This window comes from Protobothrops mucrosquamatus, unplaced genomic scaffold, assembly GCF_001527695.2.
Source record: "Protobothrops mucrosquamatus isolate PMUCROS unplaced genomic scaffold, P.Mucros_1.0 scaffold239, whole genome shotgun sequence".
NCBI classification, from domain to species: domain Eukaryota; kingdom Metazoa; phylum Chordata; class Lepidosauria; order Squamata; family Viperidae; genus Protobothrops; species Protobothrops mucrosquamatus.
The window spans coordinates 88,754-108,511 of record NW_015386589.1 but is presented as its reverse complement, the minus strand read 5'-3'; the positions used below and the strand labels follow the sequence as shown (position 1 = coordinate 108,511).

Below are 19,758 nucleotides of genomic sequence, written 5' to 3'. Positions count from 1 at the left end.
TAGCCTGGATGACCTTCATTATGCCCATCTCCTCTCAGCCTTACATGCTCTCAGATCATGAGGAGAAGGCAGTTTTTCTTCATCTCGACTACTATCTAGGCAAGCATCTGGCGAAGTCATCATCACAATCTTTATGATATAAAAATAAATATCAAATAGTTTTTGTTGAATTGATGTAATTGAACCAAGACAGTTTGGTCTAGTCATTAAGGCACTAGGCCAGAAAGCAGGAAACCATGAGTTCAAGTCCCACTTTAGGCATGAAAGCCAGTTTGGTGACTTTGGGCCAATCAATTTCTCTGAGCCCAACCCACATCATAAGATTGTTGTTGTGAGGAAAACAGGAGGAGGAAGGTTTGTTAGATATGTTTGCCACCTTGAAGATCTGGCTCTTCTAACAATTACTGGGGTGGACTGAGGCTAGAACAACTTTGTAGCTGATGTGTGAGAAAGTATTGTCCTAAGCACCAGGAGTTTTTATTTTGGTTGCTTAAATTGTTTGTTTTTTTTCCTGTTTTTATTGTTTTGTGACTGTTGTTTAGTGGGAACAGTGAGGCATTGCAGACACGGAGTTGAAATAACATCTCTTTATTAATTCTCACAGAAGCAAGGTCTAGAGTTTCTGGTTCCGGATCGCAGCGCCAGCGGAAGTACAAGGAGAGCGCTCTCTCCGCTGTCCTATTTCCCTTTGTTGGAAGATCCTGAAAAAGGTCGAAAATCACCCTGGAGGGGCGAACACCATGAGGAGGACCCTCGACAGATCGCAGAAGGATGGCAGCCCTTCTATTTGATCCGAGGCAGCTCCTTTGGACCGACGAAGAAAAAATCGGCCATTAAAATGGCCCATCACTAAGCCGTTCCAGCTGAAAACCAAAAGCACTACCAAGCACAATGAAAGCAAAGTGGAGGAATTGGGTGAGACTTTACCTTACCTTTCTTGATTCCCAACCACTTTCCTGTAAAAGCCTTTGGAATTTTTTTTACCCCTTTCTTTTTTTTGTAAGAAATTTTATTGGTTTTTTTCATTTTTACATCAAAGTGCTTGAGAAACAATGTGATGATGGGGATGTCAATTGTCCAAAGAGAAAGTCATACATATATAGTTCAGGTTAGTTCATTAGAAGCTTCCTCTCTATTTCCCAAATATAATATTACATATTAAAATTAATACATTTCTAAACAAAGTTCAATCAATCAAATCAGTCATCAATCACATTTCAGTTATAAAAATCCAAGTCCTGTTTTTAAGCTTTACTAATTTACAATTACCATATTCCAATTAAGCATAAATAAACATATTATTGACAGTCTGGGTATCCCTCATTTCCCTTTTTCCTAACACAATAATTCTATCTAAGATAAATATATTATTCCAACAACAACATTCTTATGTTTTTCACATATAACCTATTTCTTAATCTAATAAATCATTTATTAATACTATTTCTTCTCTTGTCACAAATACCTCTTCTTCTCCCTCTATTACAAAATAATTGTCTTACTTGAAATAAAAATATCAGTCCAAAAATACATTTCTATCTATTTTAAATATATATTCTATCAATCAATCTATATCTATAAAAAGTCTTTTTAACCTCTTAAATAAACTTTACTCCTCAAAATACTTATCATCTCTAATACAAGGTATTATTATGGGAGGTATCCTTTTAGAAAATTCACGTACTTCATTTGTTATTAGATCAGTCAAAATTTCAAAGCCTTTCTAACCCATTAAGTTAAATTTTAAACCGCGTTTTTAAACCTAACTCTAGCTTTCTTTCTGTGTCAAACCGGTTTCCATAATAAGGCTTCTATATCATCAAACCTCAACATTTGAATAAAAGTATTTATCGATACTTCAGACTGGTCAAGGTTCTCTTCCCTTTTTCCCCACATCATCTGAATGGTGTAATCAATTTTATTCCATGTTGTAATTGCTAGTGGATTGTCCACGTTATCACAATTTTCAGTGGCTTGTACCTGGATGTCAAATTCTGTTGTTTTTGGCAGTTCAAGTAACTCAGTTAAGGTTATTCTTTGATCATCAAAGTTCTCCATAGATTGTATATAGGACTGTGTAAAATTGATTTGCTCAGTAGTTTCCACGATTTCTCGTGGTGTAAGTTCATAATTGAGTTGTAAGTATAAATCCTCTGTCTCTTTAAGTTATATGTCTTGTTGAGTAAAGGCCTCTTTGGGGTTACTCTGTTCTTCCTCTGTTATTCTTTGGTCTATAGCTTGATCCATTATTTGAAAGTCAGTTTGTGGTTCTGTAATATCATCTTTGATTTTACTCCAAGATTTCATATAAGTTATCATATGGTCTGTAGTTTCCAAGATTTTTTCCAATATAAGTTCATAATCAAGCTGTGGGTAAGATTTTTCCATTTCAGTGGTGAAATAGTCTTTTAATCTTTTGATGAAAGCTGTATTTAGAAAAGGTCAACAAATATCCACCTCCAAAATTCTAGTAAGTAAATTCACCACCCAGCTGTTCCAAGTTCTTTATCTTTTCCATTTTGTTATCATTTGAAGGTCAAATCCATCTTCAAATAGCAAAAGGAAATACAATTCCAATGACACTTTTCACCACAAGATGTCCTCAGTGAACTGTAAAATCTTTCTTCCAAGTTGGTAAAAATTTTATCTCTTTAGAGAGATAGAAAGAGAAAAAAATAGGTATCTCCAACATAATAAATAAAATAATAATAATGTTTCTTTTTTTTTTCCAGGACCCCTAAGTATCCAAAAAAGATTAAATAGTCAATAAAAAGTTAGCTATTTTATTTCTTTTAAGCTCTTTTTCCCAAGTAGACAGACGCCGCTCTTTTAGAACAGGGAAGTAGTCAAAAGCTTTTTACAGGAAAGTAGTCAGGACAAAAGAGGGAGGAAATGTCTCACCTGGATTCACCACCGTGGTTCTTTATGCTTAGATACTCTTCTGACATTCGGCTGGTGCAGCTGAGTGATCAGCCATTTTACTGGCCGATCTTCTCTGTCGGCCCTATGGAGCTAGCTCAGACTGTGGAGGGAGCCGCCACCCCTCCGCAGCCGAACAGGAGCCTCCAGGGTGACTTTTCAACCCGATTAGGGGTCTACCGGTGGAGGGAAAGCAGCAGGCGAAGAGACAATCTCTTCATTTGACTGAATGTGCCACGATCTGGAACCGGAAGTGTTTTTCCCCTTTCTTAATTCTGCGGCTTCTGCCTACTTTGGGAATATAAAGCTATGGAAAACAAAAAAAGAATAACTAAACTAAACGACTAAATAACTGGACTTGTAATTTTTGGATATCTGGGCTCCGAAAAGGTTTCTATTCCTACAGAGACTTATTATCTTACCTATCTGTTAAGCTGGAAAAAAAGAAAGAATATTTATTTTTTTATAAACTGGATAAAAGCCTAACTTGAGTTTGGGAAAAGATTTTACATGTTACTGGGGACATCTTGTGGTGAAATTTGGTACAGCAGGTGAATTTTTTTCTGACTGGGAGACCTGTGAGACTAAGATTTGTCCTTGACACTATAAAAAAAGATAAAAACTTGAAACAGCTGGGTGGTGAAAACAACTCTCTATAGTGGAGGTGGACATTTATTGACTTTTATCAAAAATAGTCTGTAAACACCACAGAAATGGAGGAATACTACCCACAACTTAACTACAAATTTATACTTGAAAAAATCCTAGAGACTACTGAGCTAATGAATTCCAGACTGAAAGATAAAGGTGCCACCTTAAAGCTACATAATGCAGCCCAAATGTCAACTGATGAACTTACAACTGAAAAGGCAACAGAAGAAAAAGAAGGAATTAACACTAAAGTGGACTTTAAAAGAATACCAGCTACAACCTACTCAGAACTCTGATAACCAAACCTTGATTTCAACAAACAAATCTGCAATTTTAACAGCATCAGAAACTGAAGAAAGCAACACTAAGACGGAAAGTGCTGAAGACCTACACACACACTACATTGAGAATGTAGATAACCCAGACATCCAAACAACAACTACAACATTGAACATGACTTTTTACTTAAATCAGCTGAAACCAGAAGAAGAAGATGATGACCAGTCTGAACTGACGATAAATATACTAAGCCAAATATGGAGACTCAAATTATTAGGCCAACAATCTAATGACTACGAAGGGACCAGCTTCCTTGAAAAATTAATAACTGAATGGTCTCCCTTGATTCAAATGACATGTATAGGAATGAAGGGAGATCCGCCTGAGGATTTAAAGGCACTGTTATGGAAGCCTGCTTGGCATAAAAGGAAAGCCAGAGTTAGACTTAAAAAATGGGATTTTTTTATCTGACCTTTAATGGAAAAAGCCTAAAATCTCATTTAATAGGCTAAGGAGATTTTAGAAAGACATTAACTGATTTAATATTTAGGATTTAGACCTATAAGGGAAATAAAAACTAGTTATTAGAATAATAGTTTTGAATTATAATATAGAAGATGGATTGAGATGATAAAGGTTATTTTATTAGTAAGTTATGATATTAGGATGAGAAATAGAATATGATTGTGAAGTAAAGTAAGAATTTATCTGAGTAATAATAAGTGTACTTTAGATATGATAACTACTTTGTAATGAACCAAGGGAACCGTGGATTATCCGAAACCTAAATATTATGGACATTAAGCTAGTTGGAACACTGTAACTGAAATTAGATAAAAGTTAAAAACAGGACACGGAGGCATATAAGTCAAAAGATATTAATAAATGTTTTAACCGATTGAGTTATAACTAGGAATGTATTAATCTGAATGTGATATAATAACCAAGGGAAACAGAGAGGGAATTTTTGATGATGTAACCTGACATATGTATGAAAGAGCTTGTTATTGGACTATGGATTACCCAATCACCATGTTGCTTCCTTAATACCTGGAGCTTTGTAAAATTAGAAAATTAATAAAATTTGTTTTAAAAAAAGAAGCTAGCTCTAGCAGCTGCTTGACTTATTTTTATACTGACCGCCACTAGGCGGCAGCCAATCATTTTAAAGTATTCATTCCCAAAGGCTTAAAGTTATACAGACAGGCAGTTATAATTCAAATAGAACAATCAGTTAACCGTTTTTTATAACAGACCTTATGAATTGGCTAAATACATAACACCCCTTCCCCTTAGGTCAATTACATATCCATAAAATGTACATAGTCCTTTAGTTAAGGTGGCGGCTTCCGCAATTATTACGATTGCTGCATCTCTGCCAAAGGTTCCCGGTCTACCCTCGGCTGCCTGGGTAGACCAGAGTCTATTAAACTACTCTGGTCGGGTAGACCAGTCTCTATTTGTCTCTTCTGGCCAGGTAGACCAGTCTCTGTTTGCCTTTTCTGTCCGGGTAGACCAGTCTCCTTTTGGCTGGTCTGTCCGGGTAGACCAGTACACATGTCCATGAGCAGAGCAGCTCCGGAAAGGGTGGGAAATAAGTCCTCCAGCAAGCTCTGATCTGTTCCTTCGGTCGGTAGTGACTCAATCACGACTGAGTCATCCAGCATGTCTCCTTGAGTCACGCAGGACTACGGCGGCTCAGATTTGCCGCAGCTGTCAGGCAGCCCTCGGCTCTGCTCTTGGTCGGCAGCGAGGGTTTGACTAGCCTGCCGCCGATGCAATGGTGGTGCAAAACGCGCCTGTCTTCCAGGATCACTTTATAAGAGAGTGGTCCTGACACCTTACAAACCATAACTACCACCCACAGTGCCCCTTGACTATAGTTCCTTGCCCAAACTTCGTCACCGACTCGCAAATTCCTCAGGGGGTTGGGCTGCGCTGTCTCTGTTGCAAGTCTGTCTGGATGGAGACGGTCCAGCTTCATGGTCAGCCAATGTCCTCATCTCAGCTCCGCTGGGCTATGACCCGTTGAGGTGCACAGTGTGTTGACAGAGCAAAAAGTCTGCCAACCTGTGATGCCAATCACCCTTTTTTATTCTTTTAAATGCTTCTTTGGTCATCCTGACCATCCTTTCCACTTGACCGTTAGAGGCCGGGTGAAATGGGGCAGAGGTGGCGTGTCTAATCATATTAGACCTTAGAAATTACTGAAATTCTGCAGCAGTAAATTGTGCCCCATTATCTGATACGATTACATCAAGTAAGCCATGTGTGGCAAAGATTCTGCACAGTTCCTGGATGGTCCTGGCAGTAGTCATAGAAGGGACAGGTGCTACCTCAAGCCACTTTGAGTGACTGTCCACTACAATAAGGAACACCTGTCCTTGGAAGGGTCCTGCATAGTCTTTGTGAATCCTAGACCAGGGAGTTTGCGTGGTTTCCCAGCGATGTACTGGGGCTTGAGACATTTCAGGTCTGGACTGTTGGCAAACCTGGCATCCTTTAACTTGAGCCTCAATATCCTTATCCAACCCAGGCCACCACAGGTAGCTTCTCACGAGTGCTTTCATCCTTACTATTCCAGGATGTCCCTCATGCAGAGATTCTAAGATTCTTTTCCTTAATGTGTGTAGGACTATGACTCTACTTCCCCATAAAATGCATCCTTTGTATGCAGACAGCTCAACTTGTCTTCTAATAAAACTCTGAAACTCTGTTCCAGGACCTGTTCCAGGTTCCTGGCCACCCCCTCAGCACCCAGTTCAAAACACAGCTGAGTGTTTTGTCAGTGGCTGTCTGAGCAGCCACATCCCTGCGTGAAGGGGAGATTCTGGCAAATCCTGAATTGACAGGATGCGTGCAGCAGGTGTGGGATCTGGTTCTAAATTAGGCAGGGGCAGTCTGCTGAGTGCATCAGCATGACTCATTTCCTTACCAGGCTTATGGACTAGCCTATAATTGTAGGCTGCCATAAAGATTGACCACTTCAGCATCCTTGGAGAAAGGATATGAGGGGTTTGCTTGTCTGCAGTAAACAGACCTAGAAGAGGCTTGTGGTCTGTAAAGACCGTAAATGGGCGTCCGTAAAGGAAATTGTAGAATTTCTTTATTCCTGCAACTATGGCTAAAGCCTCCTTATCAATTTGAGCATAATTTCTTTCTGCAGGGGAAAGTGTCCTTGAGTAATAAGCTTGCTGTCCATTTGCCATTATATGGCCTAGAATTGCTCCTATCCCGTATGAAGATGCATCACATGCAATACTGATAGGCAGTTTTTCGTTAAAGTGTGTTAACACAGAGTATGACGACAGCAGTGATTTGACTGCTTTGAAACTATTTTCATAGGCACTAGTCCACTGCCATGGTCCCCTTTTATCTAAGAGCCTGTGTAGAGGCTCTACTAATGCAGCCTTGTGAGGAAGAAAGGCATGATAAAAGTTAAGTAACCCCAGAAATGCCTACAGCTCCCCCTTTGACTTAGGTCGGGGAGCCTGCAAAATAGCCTTAAGCTTTGAATCAGCGGGGTGTATTCCGGCAGCATTAATCCAGAAATCAAGAAACTCTGTGGAGTTGACTCCTATTTGACATTTTTCTCTTTTGAGTTTCAGCCCCGCTTCGCGGAAGCACTGAAAAACAGCCCTTAAACGTTCTGCAAGTATTTCTGCTGACTCCCCAGCAATTAAAACATTGTCAAAATAAGGACACACACCTGGAATGTTTTTTAACATGCATTCCATCACACTCTGAAAGAGCCCTGGGGCTACACTGACCCCAAACTGCAGGCAACGAAACTTGAATGCCCCTCTATGGGTAACTATTGTTTGAGGCTCAGCAAAGGCATCATCCACAGGCAGTAGCTGATAAGCATGTGCCAGGTCCAGCTTTGCAAATAAGCGACTTCCTTGTAAGGATGCCAGAATGTGGCTAACTACAGGTACCGGATATGCATGCTGCTGCAGTGCCTTATTAATAGTGCACTTATAATCAGTACAGATGCGCACCTCTCCATTGGGCTTGACCGGTGTAACTATGGGGGTTTCCCACACACAGATGTCAATGGGTTGCAAGATTCCCTGTTGAACGAGCTTATCTATCTCTGCATCAATCTTGGGCTTAAGGGCAAAAGGCACTCTACAAGGCTTTACTCTGATTGGGGCTATGGTTGAATCAAGGTGGAGAACAATTGGTGCTCCTTCGTACTTCTCTAAATTTGGACTGAATATGTCCGCAAAATCCTGGCAGACAGCTGCCAATCCGTTGTTTGGGTTCTGTTGATGCCAGTCACATGGATGCCCAGGGCATCAAATCAGTCTAACCCGATCAGGCTTGTTCGCTGGCCTTCCACCACCACGATGTTGAGGGGACCCTCAAACTCTTTGAACTTTACTTTTAAAATGGCTTCGCCTTTAACCACTACGCGGGAATTTTGAAAATCTATCCAAATTAAATCTGATGGCTTGAGTCTGACTCGTTTCTCGCCATGTCTGCAGATATAGTTAAAAGTCCTGTAAGACAACTTCTGGTTCCAGTACGCAGTGACGCCAGTCGTGTCTGGAGACTCGTCTCCACTCCAGCCGGGTTTTCTTCGCCGATAGACCCCTTAGTGGGTCAAAAGCCACCCTGGAGGGGCAACCACCGAGGAGGCGGCTTGCTGGTGACTGCAGGAGGGCGGCAGCTTCTCCTGTGGCTCCAGCTATCTTCTCAGGGCCGACTGAGCAAAGATCGTCCTGCAAGATGGCCGATTGCCCTGCTGCACCAGCTGAAGTCACAATTACATCTAAGTGTATTAGACCCATGGCGGATGATCTGGGTGAGACCCCTTTTGCTCCTCTCTTCACCCTATTTGGGTTTTTTTTTATTGCCTGTAAAAGCTTTGTTGGAATTTTTTCCCCGTCTTGAAAAAGCAGCTTTTGTATGTGTGGGAAGAAAGGCACTGAGAACAAAATTTTTTAAAGACTACACTTTATTTTCATTCACTTTGGGATACAGAAAAAACATTTTTCCGAATTGTACTATTATTTTATACTGGAAGATTACTTCTTTCTCCACTTTTTCCTTTAAAAGACAGGGAAAAAAGGGGGGGAATGCTGTCTGGAAAAGATTTTTTAATCTACCGAGGACATCTAGTGGCAAAAAGCTAATATTGCAACTGCTGATTATTGTTTGGAGAGGAGAAGGACTTGACTTTCAAACTACTCTTGAAGAGAAAAGATAAGCTGATGCAGCTGTGGGAATTGTGGGGGTGGACATTGCTTAACTTTTGTTAATTACAGTCTTCACTAAAAGAAAAAAGGGATTCTCTTCAATCACTATTAAAATGGAGAAACCTTATTCTCACTTAAACTGTAAACTTATATTGGAAAAGATCTATGAGGCTACTGAAGAAATATGTGCCACAATGAAAGGGATTACTACAGAACTAAAAGCCAGAAACTCTACCCCAAACTTTCAAACTGACTTTCAGACTACATCTGACCATTCTACAAACCAAAACATACCAGAAGAGGAATCAAGTGAGACTAAAGAGGAATTTATTTTACCCTACAAGCATTTCATCTATATCTTCGAGGATCAGATAAATCAAAGACTGAGATTTGAACCTTTAAAGCAACGAGGCTTTAAGGATAAGAGAAATAGATGTCCAATGCAGAGGTCAGGATGCTTTTTATTGTCTCAAATGATATTACAAGCAATAAAGAGAGACCTATCAGCTGAAAGGGAAGCTTTGTTATGGAAACCTGCCTGGCACAAAAAGAAGGCCAGAATAAGACTGAAAAGAGAAATTTAAAATTATATGTAATGGATCAAAGGCACTGTAGAACTATGGTTTGATTTAAGGATTAAGATTTTGAGTTAGAAGTAAGAGAAAAATGGGTGATTATTAGAATATATATATTAAATAGATTAAGAATGTATTTTTGGAATAATAGGTTTATTTGTATGAAAACTATTACGTAATGGAATGAAGAAAATTGAAGAGGTGTTTTAGATCTGGATTGATTTAATATTTAATTGAATGTTAATTTAATAAGATGATGTTTTCATTTGATAATATGGATGTTATTAGGTATGATAATTAATGGGATGAAATTTTAATCTCGTCCAATGGATTGAAATGATTTAAGATTTGATATTATCTTGTTATCTTAAAGAGATTGATTGATTGATGGGTTAGATATGTATAGGATAGACCAATATTTTATTTTAATTAGGAGATATTAGTGGAGGAAGAAAAAAAATAAGACTTATGATAAAATTAAGGAACTAGAATATACTTGGAAGGGATACCTGAATTGATAATGTGTTTATTTAAAGTTAAACTTGATCATGGTAATTGTAAATTCATAAAGCTCCAAAACAGGTTTAGGATTAATAGAAATTTAAATTAGCTATTAAGCTATTTGAGGGAAATAGAGAGGGAATATTTGATGTATTGATTTGAGTTATTCATATATGGTTTTACTTTTGGATGTTTGATTATCCCAGCACCACGGTGTGTCTTGAGCACTTTGTTCTAAGAATTTAAAAAAACCAATAAAATTTGTTTCAAAAAAAAATTCCTGTAAGACATTATAGACACAGCTGACCCAGTGTCCAGTTCCATGGAGCACAGAACTCCTTGTAGTTTGACTTTTAGTCTAAGCTTTTCTTTTAGGGGCGATGGGCTCCAGTTCTGAGGATGCTCCTTCTTCCAGAGCAAAATCCTACTCTATTCTGCCCCAGGGCCCCATTACCTCTTTGCGTGGAGATTCCTTCTGGCAACCTTTACAGACGATAGCGATGTGGCCCTGTTTGCCACATACTCGGCACACAGTTGCGTGAAACTGGCATTCTGGGAGCTGGTGTCATCCTCTGCAGTCCTGACAGCTAGGAAAGAAGGCTTCCTTGTCAAGCGGCCACTGCCTTCTTTCTGGGATCTTCTGCACCCAGTTGATCACAATGTCTATGTCTGGGTCTTCTGTTCTCTCTGACTCTTCATGATGCACAGCCGTCTGGCTGGGGGAATTCTTTGAGGGATGTAAAGCCTTGATGGCTCCACCTGTGGCCTCTTCTGCCATCACTTCTTTCAGTGTGTCCTGGAATGTCAGGGTCTCTTTAGCAAACAGCCTCTGCTGTAAGTCTCTGCTTCTCAGGCCACATACCAGTTAGTCCCTGAGCCGGTCCTCTAGGTCAGGAAATTCGCAAAGCCAGGATGCTTGACGTAGGGCGGCCACAAATTCAGCAGCTATCTCACCTGGCTGCTGCTCTCTCTGCTCAAACACATGTCTCCATGCGATGATGGACAGCCTTGGTTCGAAGTCTGTGAAGATAACTACTCTGAAGTAGCAGGAGCGACTAGATCAGTGGTGGTGAACCTATGGCATGCGTGCCAGAGGCAGCACTCAGAGCCCTCTCTGTGGGCACACGTGCCATTGTCCCAGCCTCGCCTCCCCCCACGACCTCCTCCTCACCAGCAGCCCCCCTGGAGGATAGTCGCCTCTGAGCGTGGCCCACATGGAGCAGCACAACCAAGGACATGGCAGCCAGGCAGTGTAGACAAGACTCTGCCCTCATGCCCCATCCCGCACAGTTAATGCTGCGGGGCATGGATGCTTCTGGGCTGCCTGGGTGATCTGCGGTGGGCCCTGGAGGCAGAGAGTGGCCCTGCAGGCAGGTGGGGTGGGGGGCAGGGTGGGGGCAGAGCAGGGGGTGGAGCAGGGGTGGGGCCAGTTTTTGGGCACTCGGTCTCTAAAAGGTTTGCCATCACTGGACTAGATTCTGCACTATATCAAACGTTGCTTGGCCGCAAACGCACAACAGGGTCTCTGTTTATTTATTCAATATATATTATATGTGTATGCAAAAATGTATTTCTCTGCTCTTGGCAAAGCAGTCTTTTAGCTATCTATGTTGATAATTTGGCCTTTTTTGTCTTCTAATTAGCTAATTGTAAATAATTTACATGGATATTGCCAGCAATCTACAATCCTGAAACAGAATAGTTGAAGTAGAGCCTGATCTTGTAACCAAGATCTTTGTTCACCTCACAAAGCCCAATGATTAAAGCCAGAAAACATACATCATCTCTTAAAAATATACTAGTGCCCATTCATAGACTGACATGACAGTTTTTAAAGATCTTAAAAACTCTTCTAATTGGATTAGTTTCATTTCTTCATTGACAACTATCCAGAAATTGCTGAAGTTCCTTAGTTATGTCTCTCAGATATTATAACTTTAATAATCAATAGTCCTAATTTTTAATAAATAATTTAATCTCCTTTTTTAAAAAAACCTCCTTCTGATCTTTATTGATATTACAGTATGTCCACAATTCTTAAGAATATATGACAGAAAGAAATCTTTCAGATCAATAAATAATAAACAATGGCCTGTGCAATGAGAAAGTTGAGCAGTATTGAAAGCAGCACAACACCTCATTCAAGAATGACCAGAGTACTTGCATAAATATTTGGGAACAAGGCTTTGGAGTCTGTCTGAAAAAAAGAGAACATAGGCCCTATGTAAGGAGATGTTAGTGAGCTGTGCTTAAAACGATCACCTTCTATACTACAGTTCATTCATATCGTCTATCAGCTATACTATTGTCCAAATATTAGAGTCACATTCGTGATCATGCAAGACAGCAGTGTTACAGCAACATCATCCTAGTACAATGTGTTTAAGAACAACTAAAAGCTGACCTCTCTGTGGAGTACAATTCTCCTGGGATACATAAAGTAATTGCATACATATTTAGTTTTGAAAGGATGGTAGTTAGTTTCAACCAGAGACAGAATTTCAGTGTCCAAGAACAAAGCATGAAGAATATTATAAATATCTCAACTTTTTTCATGTTATGTAGAATAAAACCACTACAATTATACAGCATAATTTGTGGAGGCTTCTTACTCTTTTCTAAGGTTTGCTTTATAACCACCTTTTGTTATCAGAATACTAATGTCACTGTCATCAAAGAAGCAAGAAGAATTTAGATGTCAAGGAAAGATTTGGCTTTTCTCCAAAAATGTTAGCTTTAATTACGTTCTCACTAGCATTATTTTATCTCCCACTTTCTAAGTCAGGTAATATCAAATGTAGAGTTCAAAGTCCTCATGATCCATATCATATGTACTACCAGTCAGGTGATGTCATCGTGGGTGGCATTGTCACTTTAGCTGCTTTCCTGCATGGTGCCCTAAAGTTCAGCAAAGTCCCACCACCACCATTGCTTGAAGATCTTGTGTAAGAAAAAATTCTTATTTTGATGTCTTCTAACTGCATAAACTGCAGTTAGGATTTTATGCTTAGTTCTATATTGTCTAATTGTACAAACTGCTAATAGATCATAATTCAATTAGTCTACTCTGTTTAAAATTGTATCAAAGCATTGGAGATTTGTATAGTTTTTGTTATTTTCCCCAGACAGTTATCCAATGTTATCTAATAAGTCTACGCCAGACTATTAAGGGGAAAAATCACTGAAATTTTTACTGTTTTATATAAATAGATCTGGCAAAGTTTAATTCTTCTCTGAGAATTTTACACATTCTTCCTTGTGAATATCTTCCTCTTGATTTATGCATCATTGAGATACTTGTAGTAAAATGTGGCATTTCTTCATACTTTTAATGATGTGAATAGCTGTTATTAATATAAATTATGATTATACCATATAAAAACAACAGAAATTCCAAAAGAGAAAAAATACAAATGGATTATGTAGATATTTGCAATAAAGTTGATGCTTTGCATAAATAAGTAGACATGCAAAATACTATTTGCTAAGTTTCCATATATTATATCATATGAAATAACTGTTTTATGAAACCTTTACTATATTAGTTTCATATACATGCTAATAAGAATAAATATTCTGAGATTTATAACATGAGATACAATAATTATTATTTTTTCTTTAAAAAAAATCTTTTAAATATTTATCTGACTTTAAATTTATCTTCTATTTCAGATTAGTTCCTAAATATTATCAAAATATTGTGGCCCTAACATTCGCAGTCAAGGAAATCAATAAAAACCCACAGATCTTATCCAATGTCACTCTTGGCTTCAACATCTATGACAGTTACCTCAATGCCCAGAAAACATACCATGCCACAATGTCACTGATTTACAACAAGAAAAGCTTTTTTCCCAATTATATCTGTGGTATCCAGCATCATCTGATTTCAGTGATTGGGGGACTAGATGCAAAAACTTCCATTCACATTGCAAATCTCTTGGATATCTATAAGATCCCACAGGTAAGGAACAGAGCATACCTGACTTTTTAGAACTTCTCAATTTCATTCGGTAAATTAGGGGCAGAAATTTGAATTCTTCTAAATAACATTGTACCTTGTGTGCTTCTTTTCTGTTAACATCCTATTACTTTTTATTACTTTTTTTTAAAAGAAGGACAATGACGAGCTAAAGTATTTTAACCTAAGAAAAGAAACTACTTTAGTATGAATGAAAGATGTGAATTCTTTTTCTGAATAAATGGCCTTGAATGTTTCCTCAGTCATGTTAGAACTGTGTAACCCAAATAACAAAAAATCTTCTAATATAATTAATTTCACAAAGATATAGTTACATAAACTTTGCTCATAATGATATTATTCAGAGATGAGTACACAGATTAGATACAAAAGAGATTACACAAAAAGTGAATGAAGAAGCAAGAACAGTGTACACCAACTATAGCTCCTGTAAAAAATGAATATTTTATTTATTGATTAAATGTATTTTTATGCAGCCACAATCAAAATTATTCTTGAAGTCTTATGTAGAAACTATACAACATAAACCATTGACAATATACTGTAAATAATAAATACACAAATATTACAAGAATGCAAAGAAAAAAGGATAATGGAAAATGGAAATATCAAAAGAAGTCTGGGGAAAAACTGTCCAAAACATTTCAAAGGCCAAGAGCTTAAATTTTTTTTGCAGAATCAAGAGCCTCTTTAACATTCAATTGTTGAATTGTACACAAAACTCTATCTTGTATTTCTGACCTACAAAAAATACAACAGTCAGAATATAATCTATCTAACATTTCCTGAAGTACTTATATTATAAAATTCTTTATTGGCCAAGTGTGATTGGACATACAAGGAATTTGTCTCTGGTGCATAAGCTCTTAATGTAGATACAAGCAACAACAGACACTCATGATCATAATCATAAAATACAATCATCATAAATCATAAGATACAAATTGAGTGATGGCCATAGGATAAACAAACAAAATAAATCATATTAGGATACTAAATAAAGGCAATCAGCATAAATCATGAGATATAAACAACAAAGTTAAAACCATAAGAAGCTAAGGAAATAGGTAATAGGAAAGATGAGAAGGATATTAGGTAATGCAACCCTACTAGGTGGTTTGACATCCTAGGGCATAGGCAGTATTGTGGAAAATAGTTGTTTAGCAGATGATAGCATGGGGGGGAAAACTGTTTTTGTATTTGGTTGTTTTGGCATACAATGCCCTGTAGCGTCATCTTAAGGGAAGAAGCTGAAACATGTCCAGGATGTGAGGCATCTGTAAATATTTTCACAGCCCTCTTTCTGGCTCTTACAGTATACAGGTCCTCAATGGAAGGGAGGCTGGTTGCAATTATTTTTATCTGCAGTCCTAATTACACTGGTCTGCAAGGAGAAAGCCTCAGAAATTAAAGTAACTAAATTTTACTAGAATTGGGTCACTAATAAAGGAAGATTAAATTCTGGATATTAATTGGCTCCAGTTTCCAAGATACAGCTTCAGGTCAAAATTGCATCAAAATAATTCAAAATTACAAGGGGAATGTGCAATTATGCTCTATAACGTTTCTACAAAATGTGATATAGCAATGAGAATAATGACACACCAATCATTATAAATGTATCTTTTTGTTGATACCAATAACATAACTTTCCATTCATTTATTGGTTTTTCATGTAACATTTTCATGCTTTTCCACTCTGCAAGAGGTTCCACTGTTGTAATCTGGAGCCTATAGTTCTGCCTTACTCTTAGGCAATTCCAAATTCCTGACCAGGTCATTTAGTTCACTCTGTGAAATTAGATGTGGTTCAGTAGGAGCATATAGTGGGCTAAAGTTTGGGTCCTCTGACATAGATGGCTCCGGATCAGCTGCATCCTGCTAATCATCTTTATCATCATCTGAGTCTAGAGCAGGGATGTCAAACTTGCAACATCACATGACGTGTCATGCCGTATCGCAACTTTTTTTCCATTGCCGGCAATGCGGTGGGCATGGTTTCACTGTGATTCACCCAGCCCACAGGCTGGCAGTTTGACACCACTGGTCTAGAGAGTAGGATTCTGGTGGATCTGGAATTGGCAAATCCTCACCATGGGGTACATGGCACAATGTGGATGGACTTTTGGATATTCCATAGTCCACTTCTTTCTTGAGATCCATTTTGCAATTGGGTGAACCATGCAAAAATAGCAGTTGCTACTATGATTGGTGGGTTCCCACCACACCAGTGGGACTGTAAAAGGCATGGACTTTTTCTTCTTGTTTAGCCAATGATGCAGATAAGTTGCATATGTAATACAACAATAATGGGGGGCCCAACTCTTGCCCTGATCCTCTATTTTGCATTCAAAATATAGATGGTATGCCTTTTTTCCACTGCCATCATACTGCACTTTTGAGATGCCAATGTAACCTCACCACAACTGTAGCAGAAGATACCTGGATTGTTTACATAGTTTCGAGGCATCTTGGCTTCTGAGGGAAAATATCACACAACTGTTCCTTGGAAATGTTAGGCAATGACACTTTCACAAGCCACCAGATGTAACTATATGATGCGTAGATCTGACCAAGACAAATGTGCCTTGCAATAAAAGACAATAAATTATAGTTACATAATAATCTTTAGGCTCAAAGTGAAGATAAATTTATACACTTCCATGTGGTACCATTTTCATTGTTATGTGGTACTTTGTCAAGAAGGTACGAGGCATCATGATCATTAGACACCTCTCTCCCTCAAAGGCAAATATGCTCACCTGTGTATAAATCTTTATGTTGAAAACTTTAGCTAACCCGCACCTTTACCACCTGTTTTCTAATTCATCTAATCAAAATATGTAAGAATTAACACATTTTATCTTGGAGGTTGATAATTTCCCAAAATTTGTAGACCAGTGTTATCTGTTGAAATCTGTGTCTGTTTAGTTTGGTTGCTGTGCCAAACCTGACATTTATAGAAATACACAAATGATATACAAATATACAAATGACAGACTCAAGAATTCCTTTATAGAACTGTATCAGCATCTCCTTGGGCAGTTCTGACATTTCTGAGTTGGTGCAGGACGAACATTCTTTGTTCTGCTTTTTTGATGATGTTTATGTTAGGTGTCCATTTTAAATCCTGAGATATTACAGAACCTAAAAACTTGGAGGTCTCTACTGTTGATACTGTGTTGTCTAGTATTGTAAGAGCTGGTAGAATAGGAGGACTTCTCCTGAAATCTAATATCTCTACAGTTTTGAGTGTGTTCAGTTCAAGATTGTTCCAGCTGCACCACAGGGCCAGTTGTTCAACTTCCCATCTGTATGCAGATTCATCATTGTCTTGAATGAGACTAATCACTGTAGTATTATCTGTAGTCTTCAGTACTTTAACAGAGGGATCCTTTGAGATACAGTCCTTGATACAGAGAGAAAGAATAATGGAGACAGCACACAGCCCTGGGGGGAACCTGTGCTAATTGAGCAGGCTTTTGATGTGATTTTGCCTACCTTCACTTGCTGCTTCTTATCTGTTAGAAACCTTATGATTCAATTACAAATGTGATCAGGCACAGCTAGCTGAGTCAGTTAATGAGAAGAATATCTGAAATGATGGTATTGAATGCCAAGATGAAGTCTGCAAAAATGACCCTTGCATAGGTCCTTGTAGATTCAAGATGTTATAAGATGTAGTACAGTGCCATATTAACAGCATCATCTGCTGATCTATTTGCTCTGTAGGCAAATTGCAAGGTGTCTAACAGGGATCTGTGATGGTTTTCGGGTGGGCCAGCACTAGCCTTTCAAATGTTTTCATAACTATGGATGTCAGAGCAACCAGTCTGTAGTCGTTCAGCTCCTTGATGGAGAGTTTGCTAGGCACTGGGATTATAGTAGAGCATTTGAAGCAAGAAGGAACATAACACATTTCTAATGGTTTGTTAAATATGTGGGTGAAGATGGGGACCAGTTGGTCATCACAAGCTTTCAAGCAAGAAGGTGTTATCTTGTCTGGCCTGGCACTTTTTCAGGCTTTTGTCTGTGAAATAGACCTCACACATATTTTTCTGTGATCACCAGAAGTGGGGTGCCTAGAAGGATGGGCTGTTGTTTGTGTATCTGAGATGGAGAGGGTGGCTGTAGTTGACAGTGGTTTCCTCTCAAACCTACAGTAAAACGCATTCAGGTCATCTGCCAATTGTTGATTCTCTTCAGCCTGGGAAGGAGGTTTGCTGTAGCCAGTGATATTTTTAAAGGTTTTCCACACATTTGCTGATTTTCAGCTTTTCAGAGTAGCTTCTTTTTGCTGCTCTGATCTCCCTTGTTAATACATTTCTGATGTGATTGTGCAGCATTCTATCTCCTTTTCTGTAAGCTTCCTCTTTGGCATAATGTAGCTGCTTAAGTTTAGCTGTGAACCAAGGTTTATTGTTGCTGTGTATTCACAAGCTTCTGATTGGCACACATAGGTCTTCACAAAAACTAACATATGATATCACAGTATCTGTGACTTCATCCAAGTCTGCAGAAGTAGTTTTAAACATGTTCCAGTCTGTGCAGTCAAGGCAAACCTGTAGCTTTAACTTTGCCTCCTCAGTCCAAGACTTCATTGATTTAATTGCTGGTTTTATGGTTTTAAGCCTTTGTCTATAAATAGGTACAAGGTGAATCATACAGTGATCAGAGTGTCCCACAGCTGCTCATGATAAAGACTGATAAGCAACTTTTTATGTAGTATAACAATAGTCTAAAATATTCTTGCCTCTAATAAGACAGTTGGCATGCTGGATGTAGTTTGGTAGCTCTTGGCTTAAGTTAGCACTGTTGAATCTCCTAACACAATGAGAAATGACTCTGGATATTTTTGTTGATCCCACAGGATCTGGCCAGCTAGTGTTTGTAATGCATTGTTTATGCAAGCTTATAGTGGAATGTACATAGCAGCTAGAATAAACAAGGAAAATTTCATGGACAATAAAACAGTTTGCAATTGATAGATAATGTTTCTAAGTCCACATCACAAAATTTCTTTAGTGTAGTTACATTTTTACACCATCAGTTGTTGATATAAAAGCAGAGACCTCGCCATCCCTTCTTTTTATTGCACATTTCTGCAATTCTAACTGCTCTTTGAATCCGAAATCTTGGGATTTGCAAACAATTATCATTAATCGAGTAGTTCAGCCAGGTTTCAATGAAATAGAGGGCTGCCAAGTTAAAAATTCTGAACTGTCTCTATTTTAAAATAGCAGTTCATCTATCTTATTTACAAGTGAGTGAAGATTAGTTAGATGCAGATAGGGAAGGAAGATTTGCTTATTAAATATTAAGAAAATATTAATAAATTAAGCAAATATTAATAACCATTACTATTAATATTAAAGACTAAATGTAACAGACATAGCTACTTGTGATAAAATACCACTCATTTATTCATTCATCCATCCATTCATTCAATTGATAATACTACAGTGCATTTAAAATTGCTCAAATTGCACTGAGAAACTACCAGAGGACTGGAAAAGAGCTGATGTACCGTATTTATTGGCGTATAACACGCACTTTTTCCCCCTGAAAATAGGGGGCAAATGATGCGTGCGTGTTATACGCCGATATAAGCTCTCCGCCGCCCGGCCCCACCTCGGCCCGGGCAGCC

General features: G+C 38.4%; 1 protein-coding gene across 1 annotated transcript in view; it reads left to right on the top strand.

Annotated features, from left to right (window-relative positions):
- The window catches only part of LOC107286048 (vomeronasal type-2 receptor 26-like), a 62,562-nt gene that overhangs the window by 13,902 nt on the left and 28,902 nt on the right, over positions 1–19,758 (top strand). Inside the window, exons 3-4 of the mRNA XM_029283814.1 lie at positions 12,911–13,074; positions 13,802–14,093. Coding sequence (XP_029139647.1) covers positions 12,911–13,074; positions 13,802–14,093 — 456 coding nt within the window. The remainder of the gene's footprint in view (positions 1–12,910; positions 13,075–13,801; positions 14,094–19,758) is intronic.